Source organism: Coturnix japonica, chromosome 23 (genome assembly GCF_054131305.1).
Source record: "Coturnix japonica strain WE chromosome 23, WE-NBRP24, whole genome shotgun sequence".
NCBI classification, from domain to species: domain Eukaryota; kingdom Metazoa; phylum Chordata; class Aves; order Galliformes; family Phasianidae; genus Coturnix; species Coturnix japonica.
Genome location: NC_140685.1, coordinates 6,075,340 through 6,089,917, shown reverse-complemented (window position 1 = coordinate 6,089,917; position 14,578 = coordinate 6,075,340). Strand labels below are relative to the sequence as shown.

At 53.9% G+C, this 14,578-nt stretch overlaps 1 protein-coding gene across 1 annotated transcript; it reads left to right on the top strand.

Moving 5' to 3' along the window:
* Positions 1-11,588: 11,588 nt before the first annotated feature.
* Positions 11,589-14,028, top strand: RPL38 (ribosomal protein L38). Its single transcript, XM_015880188.3, has 5 exons — positions 11,589-11,616; positions 11,820-11,851; positions 12,366-12,426; positions 13,538-13,660; positions 13,958-14,028. The coding sequence occupies exons 2-5, from the start codon at positions 11,849-11,851 to the stop codon at positions 13,981-13,983; spliced, it is 213 nt and encodes a 70-aa protein (XP_015735674.1). The 5' UTR covers positions 11,589-11,616; positions 11,820-11,848; the 3' UTR covers positions 13,984-14,028.
* Positions 14,029-14,578: the final 550 nt, after the last annotated feature.

Sequence of the window (14,578 nt, the reverse complement as noted above, 5' to 3'; positions counted from 1 at the left end):
GCTGAGCCGGCACTGCCAGCAGAAAGGCCACGCTCTGCCCCGAGCTGTGGGAGCTGGGAGAGGGGTGCTGGCAGCTGGCACTGCTCTCATCTCAGCTCCTGGATTGCAGGAAAATCCTGGCACGCTGGGCACTGCTGGGGCTTCAGGCTGGGTTTGTTTTGCTGAGGGGCTCTGGGGACACACAGCTAATTACCAGTGACAACAATTGTGTCGCCAAGTTGCATATGAGGGAGGAAGAAGTGGCAGAAGCAAGCTGATGGCACAGGGGACTTTCACCAAATTGCATCCCCATTCCCATCCCCATCCCCATCCCCATCCCATCCCCACCCTCTCTCCATCCCATCCCCATTCCTACCCCCATCCCTATCCCCATCTCCATCCCATTCCCATCCCCATCCCCATTCCCATCCCATCCCCATCCCCATCCCCATCCCCATCCCCATTCCCACTCCATCCCCATCCCCACCCCATTCCCATCCTATACCCACTCCATCCCCGCCCCCATCCCACCAGCTAAACCAACCTAAGCACAGCCCCAGCACCGTGCAGCAACAGTGATGGCAGCAGAGCTGTGGGTTTGCCACCTGCTCCACCATCCACAGAGCAGGGATCGATGTGCCCTGGGGACAGCTCAGTGCCCCACAGCAAGCTGCTGCAGAGCAGGAGCTCCAGAGGGACAGGAAAACGTTATTCTGGTGCTGGGGGCTGTGAATAATGGGAGAAGAATCCATAAGTAATTACATTCTAATTAATTAAGGGTGATGGATAGAAGGGACCGTCTGACTCCACACAGATCGCATGAGCTGTAAAGGGCCGTTCTCCTGCCACTGTCAAATTGATTTACTGATTTGGAGAGGGGGAAAAAAGAAGAAAAGGATCTCAGCATTGCACCACTTGCAGTACAGGACGTCCCAGCTCTGCACTTCCCCTGTGCAGGGCATGCTCCCAATTCCAGCTGCAGCAGCAATGCCAGGAGCACAGTGGTCCCAACCAGGACGGCTGCGCAGCTGCTGCAGCTTTGGGTCAGAGGGGTTTGGCTTTGCCAGCCTCAGCCCCTGGTTTTGTTTGTGAGCTCACGTACAGACTCCTTGCAGGCTGCACTCTGCCATGGCACCTGCAGAGCTGCCGGCATCACTGCTGCCACTCAGCCTGACAGCCGGCACTCGGCGAGGGCTCCTCTGTGAGTGGGACTGCGATTAATTAGTGCTTTGTCTTATTAGCACCTTTATCCACTCAGTCCTGTGCACTGCTCTGATCTGAGATGACGTGACTCGTCGTGCAAAGGTCCCTCTGCAGAGGCTCTGCGTCATCCCTCCTTGCTCTGCGCTTGGCAACTTGCGCTCCAGCTTGCAAAGGTGTGTGCAAACATTTGCATGTGTTTGCATGCGTGTGTGACCACATACAAACCCCCACACACACATGCAGCCATGTGCATACCCGTGCACACACGTGCAGCCACATGCAAACCCCACACACACACACTACTCTCTCCCAGCCACTCTCCTCCCCTCTCCACGCTGCTCCACGCCGAGGCACGTTGGCCTCAGGAAGTGGCTATTGTCATATTACCTTGGAGACTAATTAAGCTGAATATTAGAGCTGGAACACCTTGACTCGGGGAAGGTTAATGGCACGAGCCTGTCTCGAGGAGGCTGGAGCTCAAGTCAACTCTGCAACATTAATTGTGGTATTGAGCAGCACGGCACGAGCAGCTCCGGAATTGTTCTTTGCCATTACATTAATGGCATTGCCGTGTCTATATTCTTTAAGTAATTGGCAGCTTTCTCTGGGTCTCGTCCTCCATTTACTTTCACAAGACATTAGAAGTCATTGTGTACAATAGCTTCGCAAACCTCAATTCGTGCATTAAGCAGCACCATGCAGAAAAGAGGATGATAAGGTGATGGACAAAAGGAAGGGGCAGCAGCGGCAGATGATTGCATGGAACACTTTCCTCACCCCTTGCTTTTCTGTGTTGAGATGATGCAGTGACGGTGACATCCCCTCGTATCAGCCACATCCCTTTATCTTCAGGTGCAGGAACCAAACTAAAAGAGTTCAGTTTGCACAGAGCTTTCCCTAGTGAAGCACTGCACGGGATGGCCGAGCACAGCGATGATGGTGGGAGTGTTGGCAGCACTGAGATCTTTGCTGGGCTGATCCCTGGGAATGGGGCAGTGGGGAGGTGAGGGAGTGTGGATGGTACTTGGTCCCTCCATCTTGGCTCCACTTGTGCCTCCATCTCACCTCCAGCCCCCACCTTCATTAATAAGATAATGATGAGTCATTTAATTCTGAATTTCCAGAGAAGCAAACCACTTGCATGAGCATTGGTTAATGACAGAGGCACTAATGAGACCTTTCTGAACTGGGCTCCCATTGCAAGATGCAGTCCCACACTCCCAAACCCGCTGCTGCTTGGAGGTGATGGGAGGGGTGTTTGCATGCAGAGCTGCTGTGTTGTGCCATGCCATGCTGTGCCTTGTCGTGCCATGCTGTACAATGCTACATTGTGCCATGCCATACTGTGCAACCACTGGCCCTCCCAGCAAGAGGCTGCATGGCTGGTTAGCATTCTCTCAAGGAACCCAGCAGGTAATGGCAGACAGATTAAAGAGGTAAAACCCAGAGCATTTTCTTTCCTCACATGTCTGGACTAAGAGTGCAACCCGGTGCTTACAAGAATAGCACAGCCAAGTTTGCAGCTGGCCCATGGAGGGGAAAGGTCTGGGGGCTGCATGCAGATTGCAACCCACAGCCCTGCACTCAAGGCTGCATGGAAAGGACTCAGGGGCTGCACATCTCCATCCCCAAACTCTGCTTCCTCCTCAAGCCTGGGCTCTGTCCTCCTGCTGTCAAGGGAGCAGGCAAAGCAAGGTGCAGGAGCTGAGGGCATGAGCTCATTCCCTTCCTCAGCTTTTAGCAGCCCGAGGAAAGGAGAAGTTTAAAGAAAAAAAAGTATATTTTACAAAAATTGCCACCATCCCTTTAATTAAGCAATAAAATGAGTCGGAGCATTGGAGGAAGTGAGCGTTAATTCATCCTGAAGACGTTGGGCACGCGGCCAGGAGGATCCTCTTACTGCGGTGATCAAATTTCATTAAAAATGTTTTAACTTCTTTTTTTTTTTCCTCTCTTCTTTCTTTCCTTTAACACTTGTTCATTTAACAAAGAGGCTGAAAAAAAGTTACAAGCAGGAAAAGCAACGTGCTGTGAACCCCCTGCATGGTGAACCCAGCACCGCTCACTGCCCGCGCTCCCTCCAGCACCCACAAGCTTCCCTTTCCCATTCTTACCTTTTAATCCAAAACTATTTTATCACCCACAGAAGGGGAAAAAAAAGGGAGACAGAGAGAGAAAATGCCCAAGAAGTCGTTTATTAACAGCTCTAAGTATCATTAGGCAGAGAGATGTGGTAAAATATAGATTACACCGGGAAGAACCAGAGATCCGAGTGCCATTTTTCCTGTTCAGCATGTCATTACGCATCCCGTCGTGGCATATCACAGTGATGATTAGTAGCATCAAATGACTTCTGAAAAATGATTATGTGCCATTAAAAACATTAGTCTGTCTGAAACCAGCACAAACAAATGGCCGTGCCGGGGATGAGTCATTAGCTGTGGGGCCAGGGATGTGATGGGAATCCCGGAGCCAAGCGGGTGCCACCGGTGGGTGCTGCAGCTCGGGCACGTTGGATGAGCTGCAGGATGAGGGGACCCATGGGGAGGGCAGTCACAGGATGGGGGTAGAAGATGCCCTCATGGTACCCCACTTCTGGTCTCTGCTGATCCTTTTGCCCCACTGCATCTCTCCCTTTCACCTTCTACAACCCTCAGATGTGCTCCAGGTGCCTGCTAGTCCTGGCATGGATTTGTCTGCAGGTCTCATTGTGGCAGGCTCTGCCAACCTAACCATGCCAACCCAACACCCTACCTACACTGCCCAAGTCCATTACCCCAGCTTCACCACCCCAACTCATCATTCCAGCGCATCCAAAATACCCTCCCAACCCATCATCCCAACTTGTTACCCTGAATCCATCACCCCAACCCACATAACTCATCACCCCAAACCATCACCCAGCCCACTGCCCTGGATCCATCACCTCAGCCCACCTACCCAATTCCACCAACCCAACCCATCACCCTGACCCCACTGCCCTGATCCATTCCCCCAGTGATTCCATGCCATTCCATCCCCCACCTCCATCCCCTGCTCTGCCCCCACCGCACCATCCGCTGCTGGCACTTCGCTCCCCGCTGTTTCCACTTTAAGAGGACATAAATCCAGTTAGTACGTCCAAAGAAGAAAAATCAAAATGTCACATCTGTGGAGACGGTTCAATTGAAGGGGTATTGATTGTCACAGAGAATATTCTCACTTTATTCACCTACTTAGTCCCTTCCCCTAGGCGCATATGAATTCATCAAACATTGTCACACCACATAATAATACTTGTTCCCGGGTGTTGTTGCAGCAGCTCAGGCTTCGTCTTGCCTTCCTGGGCAAGCAGGAATTTAGGGAAGAAAAAGCTTTGCTGGCAGAAAGAGTGCATGAAGGCTGCAGGGTGTGGGTTAACCCCTTCGAGACCATCAGAAGCGCAGGTGAGGAGGGCTCAGATCTGCTCACAGCCTTTGGGTCTGCCTTGCTGCCAGCTCCAAGGGCCCTGGGGGAAGGTGCTGTTGAAGAAAGGTATTTTCCCTTTGTTTGCAACCATTTCTTGCCACATCTTCACTGCCTTGCATGGCCATGGAGAGCTCTGGAGCTGGGCAGAGTTATGGGGCTCCTCTCCTGCTTCAGGAGCAGAAACAATGCAGTCAAGGAGAAAACACGACTGCAAAGGGCAGTGCTGCTGCTGTGGGTAGCTGGCTCCTCCCAGGTTAGGTGCTTCTGCTGATTGAGGTTACCAAATAAGAAGCACTGCATCAGGTGCTGTGGTTGGGAGATACAGCCTCCAAAGGGCCATGCTGGGGCCTGGAAGCTGCAAGGAGAGGGCAGGGTGCCATCCCCATCCCTATCCCCATCCCCATCCCCATCCCCATCCCCATCCCCATCCCCATCCCCATCCCCATCCCCATCCCCATCCCCATCCCCATCCCCATCCCCATCCCTATCCCTATCCCCATCCCCATCCCCATCCCCATCCCCATCCCCATCCCCATCCCCATCCCCATCCCTATCCCCATCCCCATCCCCATCCCCATCCCCATCCCCATCCCCATCCCTATCCCCATCCCCATCCCTATCCCCACTCTGCTGGTGGCAGCCACCAGCCGTCACCTCCTGGCAGCAATAAATTGTGAACACGAAGCTGGTGTTTCTGATCCGCGTTAGCGTCATATTATTTGCGTGTTAATCTGATACAGCGTAATGATTTAATCTGCTAATGGCCCTGATTCAATCTGCTCCTCTCCGCTTTAATATCCTTGTGCCGCGTGCACCTGATTTGCTGATTTATCCTGCTGCCTTTTGGCAGCACGGGGTCGGGTTGGCTGCTCTTAGGGCAGCATTGCATTGAGCCATAGGTGGGGGACAGCACACACAGGCAGACCAAGGAGGAGGGTGAGGAGGAAGCAGGAGCACACAGTGCACACCTTGGCTGATGCTCACAGGCAGCTCACATTGCTTTCTCATTCATAACATGGATTATGCTGGGAGTGCAGCTTGGTCGGGTCGGTGGAATGGAGACATAGGAATATTTGCAATGTCTCCAATGGGGATGGAAACAGCACCTCTAACAGCGGTGACACAGAGCTGCTCGTCCCCCAGCTGCTGTACCATCACCAGACCTTCTCACTCCCCATGGCCTCGCTGTGTCCAGGCTGATTTATGGCTACAGAGAAAGCGATGGGGACCTTTGCCCCAAGGATGACAACATGGCTCCTACACTGCATTGTGACCAGGAGCACAGCAGCTGCATGCCAACGAGGAGCTCACAAGGTCTGCTCTGAGACAGGGGAATGTGCACTGCACAGCCAGGGATGGGATGGAGCTGCTGTGCCACATCCCTCCACTGTGTTGTTCCCTCTGTCCCAAAGAAGGCAACTCCCTTCCCTCCAGGCTGCAGCTGTATGGATGCAAAGGAAATGTCCCCCCTGGCCAAGTACAGCAGTGCACAGCAAGCAGAGGGGCTTGTCAGCATTCGTGGGAACAAACTGAACACATGAAGCCTTTGCCTTCGCCTCCGGAGAGCCCTGGGCGCCCCGTGCTGCCCAGCCTTGATCCCAGCACTGCTGAGCCTGGAATCATAATTACCCGCATTCATCTGGCCTCTGTTCTCGCTCCTCTCGCCTGACTTGAAATGATTTTTGGAGGCAGTTGGTGGCGAGGGAGTACAGCTGCCGCTAAGTTATCCAAACGATTTATCTTAAGATTCATACAGAATTCATTGTGCAGGGAGCCTGGGCAATGTCGGCTTTTAATATTCATGCGGATTTGGAGGCAGTGTTAATCACAGGGTCTGACAATTTGCACTTCCCTTAATTGCCCGTGCAGCAGCTCTGTCTGACCGCCAGCCCCCATCCCCACCAGACTGCAGGGCAAGCAGTGCTCTGGCAGGGCAGCAGGATGCTCTGCCACAACCCACACCTATCTGCATGCTGTCCAGGGGCTAAGGTTGTACAAGCAAGCACCTGAGCACCTCCTGTGTGCTCTACACACCAGAAGTGGCGCGTGGTCAGCACAGAAGGGAGCAGTCCTGGCTGAGGAACCTCCTGTCCACTTTGGGGTGATGTGTGCTGAGCATTCCCAGTGCCACAGAGCTGACGGCACAGTGCAGAGATATGCACACCCAGCACAAGGGTGTGTGCTCCAGTCACAGCAGGAGCTCTCACATGTCCCATCATGGGCACACAGAGCCCTGTGGGTGCTGTCCTGGGTCCCCTCCCCACCATCCCACTGCCATCCCTGTGGCAGGCATTACCTGTCACTGCTGTCACTCCACTCCCATCCTGTCAGCTGCCACCGAGCAGGGACAGAATACCAATGAGGGATGTGGAGCTGCAGGCTGATAGACGACCCCTCCTCATAGAGCAGCACCCCCAGAGGTGGGCACACTTTACCCCATGTGCAGATGGGGGCAGCTCCCCCTGCAACGTGTCAGTGAGGTGCTGAGACCCTGCAGCTCATGACATAGATCTGTCACCAGCAGATGCTGATGGTACAGCTGTAAGAACAAACCCAAAGCCACCTGCCTGGCAGTGGGACCCCAATATCACCACCGCCCCCAGGCAGTGCCACACAGGACCCCCCCAGCAGCTGGCTTCCAAGCAGCCAACACTCATCTTGGTGCAGAGAGGTCCTGGGTGGGTTCTCAGCTGTCCTCGCGCTGTAATTGTCCTAATTAGATCTACGTATTTTGATGAAGGTTTCACAAGGAAAAAAAAGAAGAGAAAAGGCAAGGCAGGAGGAGATAATCGAATCGCAGATGACATTCCCATCACCCAATCTCTCCACACAGCCTCTGCTGCAGCCGAGTCTGAAAATTATGCATAAGGGGGGAGGAAAATTACCATAATCTTCTTCTGCAGGATGACACCAAATTTGACTCGAGATACACGGGGTGGCGGGGAGCCAGGCAGCACCACAGCTGCTCTGCCCTTGCCACATTGGTGCCATCACCGATGTCACTGCACAGTCCCATACACCTGCCCATCCTGTGTCCCACAGCTGCCAGCCAGCTCCGACCCAGCATGGGGCTTTTGAGGCTCCATGCAGCACCTGAGGGGACCCCCAAGGTGAGTGGTGTTGGCATCTGTACATAGAAATGTGGCTCCCCATGGAGGCACAGGGGACTTTATGGGGATGTGGGGACACTGGTGACACATGGGGACACTGTGAAGGGCTCAGCCAAAGGAAGAGTTCCTTTCCTTGCTGTAACAAAATGCAATTAAAATGGGTTTGTCCAGTCTCCATTTTCTCTGCACGTCTCCACTGAGTCGTCAAGAAGCTCCTTTGAAGAGGCAGACACGGAGAAGGTGTTTGCAGAGCATCCAGCCCTGCTCGGGCTGTGCCATGGTAGTGGATGACAGGGGAACCCCAGCAAGAGGATGATGTGAGCACCCAGGGCTCTCACGGGCACTGGTGGGTGAGGAGCCTCCAGAATGTCCTGCTTAGAGCCCACGTTTCTGCTGCTGTTGCTCTCCTGGAGCTGCCTTCCTGCAGGGCTCACCACGAACTCCAGGCTCTGCTCCCACATCACTTTCTGCAATAGATCCCAGTGCTGCAGGGGACAAGGGGACCTGTCCCTGTGCCATTATCGCAGCCCCACATCCCACCAAGGGACCCCTCTGTGCCCCGCTGAGCCCAGCACAACTCACGGCATTGATGGAGGGCAGGATCTGGCCCCAGCCCAGCCATAGTGCAGGACAATACTCCCGCACCTCAAACAGCCCCCAATGCCTGCAGGAAAACTACCATCGCATTCCTCTTAGCATGGCAAAGAAGGGCTCCAGCCCCACAGACGCTGCTGCTCTGCCACGGGACACAGTCTCTGTGCTCCCCCCCCCCTCCCCAAATTTGCTCTCACTTTGCATAAGAACGGGAGCTTTTGTTTCGAGGGATTTCATCCCCTCCACTGCCCGCTCTCCACCTCCAGCCTGAGCCGCCTTTGTCCTCGGCACATAAAGAACAAAAGGGGAGACGGAGAAAATATGATCTCGCCTGCAAATGGGCTTTTTTTTTCCCCCTCCAAGTCGACCATGAAGCGTCGGATGCTCTTTAAGGACCTGGCTGATGAATGGCAGGGCATGGGGCTGCCATTAGCAGCAGATTGATCGGCTCTTGGCAGCGCTGCCAGGGCACTGAGCTCCGAGAGGTGAGAGAGGAAGAGAATGAAGGGAAGTGCCGAGTGATTGGGAATAGTTTGCAGTCCCTGATAGTAATAAACGCATTCAGCAAATTGCGCTCTCGCCTCGGAGCAGCCGATCGAGATGCGCCGCTTTTCTTCTCTGAACCAGGGGGGGACCTCAAGTAAACAGCGGGGAATATATCCATTCCTGCGGCGGTTTGTTCCCTGCACAGGGACCCTCTCCCTCCCAACCTGTCCTTTCATGCCTCCTATCAGCTTTGCTTTCTTCCCACCTCCGTCCAGCGCTGCTTTCCAGGACGTTCACCTCCTGGAAGCATCACCTGCCCAGCTGAGCCAGCCCTGCTGCTCTGCTGCTGGCAGCTTTGGGAGCAGCAGGAACCACTGAGTGCCCACAGGACAGAGCAGCTGAAGGCTTTTCATGATGGTTTTCCCTTCTGGCCACTCTCTGGGCAGGGGGATGTCAGTGTGAACGAGTCCTGAGCAACACATGGACCCCACAAGCAGGGGACAGCCGTGTCCTTGGGAGAAGCAGGATGGGAAGAAAGCCACAGGGATAGTGGGGGCTGCAAGAAGAAGCAGCACAGCGCAGCAGCTCCTTCCGTCCACCATGAGAAACAGTTTGCAACTGCATTACAGATGGCATAATTACACCTAAGGAAAACAGGGCTGCCCTGTGTGTGTAAACACGGCTCTGATGGAGCAGCGCTCGAATAGAGGACACAGCTCCAGCACTGCTGAGCAATGGAGCCGGCAGTGGGTGATCCTGGGTGCCAATGAACTTGGAACTGGGGGGAGAGAGAGAGAGAGAAATCCCATCGGCTGCTGCATCTCCTCTCGGCCGCTGCTTTCTATCTCCTTCCCTCGCCCAGAGCCGGCCCTGCTGCCGCCGATAAGCAGATAGCATCTAATCGCCGAGTACACGCGCATCCTGCCGGCTGAGCTCTGCACGGCACGCAGCTGGACGGCCACCCGCTGTCCCCAAGGGCACAGGGACACGGAGCTCGAGGACAAGACCCCCATCAATGCCCTCCGAGGGGTATTTGGGGAGGGGGAATAGTGGTTTGCTGGGGGTCAGCATCCCAAGCTTCCCCCTATCCCCGCAGAGCTGCGAGATGAGGGTTTTTAATATCAAACTGGTAGCCAGAGGGTGAATTAAGGATGCTAATTGAATTTCGTTAGGCGGAGGAGCCGAGGCCGGTGGGAGGCAGGGAGGAAATGTATTTGATGTGTTTTAAAAGCTGCGGTTTCAGAATGAGATTTCTCTCCCTCTTATTTTTTTTCCCCCCCCTTAATTTAAAGGCAGTCATAAAAAAAGAGCCCCTCTTTGAGGAGCTAATGACTCTCATGAATTATTTTTGTTGATTTATATGCCCACTCTGCTTTTAAATGATATTAATAAAGTCAAAGTGAAGCTGTTCCCAGGCAGGAGCGGGGATGGAGGGCACAGGACCATGCTGCATTTTGGGCCAAAACCTGATGATTTTGGGGGCAAGGAGGCTGATAACCAGGCTGTGTCCCCATGCACGGCACTGTCACAGCGCTGCCCCACATCCCCCCCTATTCCCACCTCCACCCCAATGGCATTGGGATGTGACATCAGCATTCAGCATCGCTGCCGCTATGGGGCCCTTTCCATGCTGCTTTGGTTTTATTACGCCGCCGCTTAATTCTCTGCTGTCTTTCTTGTGCGCCGCTGATTTACGTTGTTAGTGTTTTAATTATACAATTCAGCACTCCTTAAAACATGAAAAACTGCTCGACTTTCGGAGCAATTAAAAGGCAGCGGAGTAGATCCGCCGATATGGGATGAAGGAAGTAAATCAAACAATTACAAAACTCATTCTTTTTGGGGGTTGGGGGTGGAACTTCCCCACTCTGAGCATTGCTGTGATTTGACATTATCAGTATCTATTTTCCCTATAACTCCATCCCATCACTCCGGGGTGTTGCCATCATCCCTGCAGCTGTCTGAGGGATGGAGCTGAAATCTTCCCCAGCACAAACAGCCCCTCGATGTGTGCTCACACATGGGGGTCACCTCATTAACTGCACAGCAAGGACAACATGAACCGCACCCCATTGCGGCTCTATGGGGTGGGGATGGTAACATGGGGCAGGGAGGGAGCGCAGCCCACCCACCACCCGCAGCTGTGCACACTCGTGTGAGCTCACACTCACACCCACCACGTGTGCCCTCTGTTCATACGCAACCGGGGACACACATCAGCTCCGGCTGCTCCTCTGGTTAATTTACCCTCTGATATATATATATAATAATATATATCTCTATATATAATAAATCCTCTGATGGTCGCGCTTCTCCCAACCCGAGATCGGACCTTCCCGACCTGGAGCAGCCCCGAATCACCTCGTGCGATGGGACAGACTATCCCACCCCGATAATTTGGGTCTGTTTATGGTATTTTGAGCATGGTTACAGCTTCCTCTTGTGGCTACGAGGCTGCATTGCACTCAGGGCGGAGAGGGGGCTGTAAATTGGGAACCACGGGGGCTGGGAGGCTCCATAGGGCCCGGTAAACTTCAGCAAACACCGATTGAGAGACCACAGCATCGCTTCTATCCACACCGACACCCGCATTGCCCGCATAGCACAGCACCCATCAACCCAGCATAGCACCCATCAACCTAGCGCAGGGCAGCGCAGCGCCGCTTCGCGTTCTCCCTGACCCTTTTTGTCCCTCCGCCCGCACCGTATCGCGTTAAAAGGGGCGTGGCTTGAGTGGCATCCCGGAAGCGGAAGTTCTCCCGTCTCTTTCCGGTCCCGTCAGTCGATAGAGGCAGCGGTGAGTGCGGGGCTGTGCGGGATCCGCCGCCATCACAGGCCGGGACGAACCGGGTGGGCCCGGGGGGGGGGCAGGGTGGGTGATGGGGATGTGGGACATGGGACAGGCCGATATGGGGTGGTGGTGGGTGATGATGGTGGTGGGTGGGTGTTGTGGCTGTGAGGATGATGCCCTGACGCCATCTTGGTTTGTGCCTCCCGCAGGTTGGAAGGAGCTGAGCCATCCCAGAGCTATGGTGAGGAATAGGCAGCGCTGTGTGCTATGGGGATCCATTGGGGCCATGGGGGGGGTTCTGTGGGTCGTTATGGCTGTAGGGTCCGGTGGGGGAATGTCCATTGTTCTATGGGGCCGTGTGATGAAGGGGGGGGTTCTCCTTTAGGATAAGGGAGGATGGGGTGTGTGTGGGGGGAGGAGCTGCTCCTGGCTCTATGGATGGGGTGTGTGAGCCAATTAATGGGGTCTGGGCTGAGCCCCAGCTAAATGGCTGCACCAAAGGTGAAGTACAGGGTGGGTGGGAACAGGCTGCACAGGGAGGTTTTGGATGCCCCGTCCTTGGAGGTGTTCAAGGCCAGGTTGGATGGGGCCCTGGGCAACCTGATCTAGTAAAGGTGTATGTTTGGTGGCCCTGCCAGGCAGGGGGGTTGGAACTACATGATCCTTGAAGTCCCTTCCAACCCGGGTCATTCTGTGATTCTGTGGGTGTCAGCTCTGGTCCCTTGTTCATGTGCTGATTGTGTTTTATCTTCCAGCCTCGCAAGATTGAGGAGATCAAAGACTTTCTGCTGACAGCCAGGAGGAAGGATGCAAAGTGTGAGTGCTGAGATGCTTTAGGAGAGGAGTGAGGAATAAGGCTGTGCTTCAGCAGTGCCCTCCCTGTTCTTCAGGCCTATATCACCCCCATGGGCTTGAGCAGCTCCGAGGTGCTGAGGGCTGTGTCTGTATGCAACACCAGTGGCATTTGCAACAGGGTTTGCTGAGTAAAGCCATCCTGGTTGGAGAGGAGCTGCGGGGGAGGAAGGGATGGGGATGTAATAGCAGGAAATGGAGGTAGTCCAGGCTTGGCACTCACTCACTTGTGTTTCTTGCACTGCTGTTCACTCGTGGGTGTTTTTGCCAAATCCAATTGCAACTGGTGGGAAGCTATTTGCAAATATTGCCCTGTCTGTGACTTCATAAATCTCTGACAAGCTAAAAGATGTTCTGTTTAAACTCTGCAACACCTGACAAGTGAATCACACTTAAACACAAGTCTCCCATTGTCACGAATACAAAGGCAGTTTTAATTGAAAAGCTGGGAAGTCTTGTCTCAGTATTTTACAACGGGTGAGGAGTTTCCCCTTTATTTTTCCCTCTGTTTGGATGTAGCTGTCATAGGGAAAAGGTGCTTCAGTTCTGGAAGTGTTTTGTTAACGCAGCGGTGTGGGTGAGGGAGGGATAGCTTGGTGCACGCTGCTATTAGAGCTGCTGACAGCTGCTTACAAAGCATTTCAGTGCCTTTCAACTCGTTCTAGATTTTGCAGCAGCTCTACTGCTTGTAATACTGAGCTGCCAGGGCTGTGCAGTGGGAAAGGAGAGCAGCTGACCACAGCTCTGAGCGAGCTGCTTAGATAAAAACAGCTCTTTGTGGCTAGAAAGGAGATGAAGCGCTGCCTGTAGCCATGCAGAGCCAAGAGGACTCATTACAAGGGTCAGTGCTGCTGTTCAGATGCAAAGGGTTACACGAGGAAATGGGTCCATTGTGCACTGCTGTGCTCAGTTTGAAGTTTGCTCAGCACGTGAGGGCTTGCGGTTGTCCTCCATGCTCAGGGGAAATAGAATTGCAGTGGGATTAGGTAGGATTTGTGCTTTCATAGGACATGGTTTATAAAAGGGAACGTGTGGGGTTGCTGCTATCCCACTAACCGGTTCTTTAACCCTGCAGCTGTCAAGATCAAGAAGAACAAGGACAATGTGAAGTTCAAGGTGCGCTGCAGCCGGTACCTGTACACCCTGGTCATCACAGACAAGGAGAAGGCAGAGAAGCTGAAGCAGTCCCTGCCTCCAGGTATCACCAGCTCAGCTGGGTTCTGGTGCTGGAGCACAGCTGGGCTCAGGATAGAGGGGAGGGCAGAAGGTCTGTAAGTTGCCCAAGCAAATGCTGCTCAGACTTCCAAGTGTTGATGTGGGGCTCTGACTGCTCTTTGCACAGCTGCAGCTTGTGCAGGCAGATAAAGGGAGCTGCCCCAGGCCCTCTAATAAGCTGCAGCTGTGTGTCTCTTGCATAAGGGCAGATGTTTCCTGGCCAGACAAGGCAGGGTGATGAGCCGTATTTTAATATTTGTTGTCTTTTTCTCCTCCCCAGGTTTGGCTGTGAAGGAGCTGAAATGAACTGTTTGCACCTCCACATTGATGACAATAAAAATTGGAACTGTTTCCAGGTGTCAGACTCGTTCTTTCCTGAAGCCATTTGTGTTCCTCTAACTGCTCTAGGAGGGATGGCTTCTGCCATGCATGGCCTGGACCCAGCTCACAGCCAGCCTGGTGCTTCGGGAGCTGGTTTTGGTCTGTGACCCAGCAGAGCTCACAGCACCTGAGGGGGCTGAGGCAACTGCTCTGTGCATGTGAATGGAGCTTCTTGTCAGCTGCCTTATGGTCTGCTTTCATATCCTAAGTGTTGGGCCTCCTCAGCCCAGCCAGCTGGCAGCTGTTGGGTGAGACCATGTGCCAGAGCAGGACTGCTCAGCTGTAGCTTTTGCTAACGTTAATTCAGGGTGAGCCTCCCAGCAGGGCTGCAGGAAAGCTCAGGGGTTCTTAGAGGGGCTGGTTTGTCTACACCCCACTGTGGTTCCCCTGATGTATTCCCTGAAGGTCTTCAGTGCTCAGTGAGCGTGAGCTGTGCACCCACACACTGTGTGGGCTCAGGGTCAGCTCCAGACCAGCTCCTGGCCCTTCCAGGCTCCTCGGTCCCTTTTCCTTCTCACCC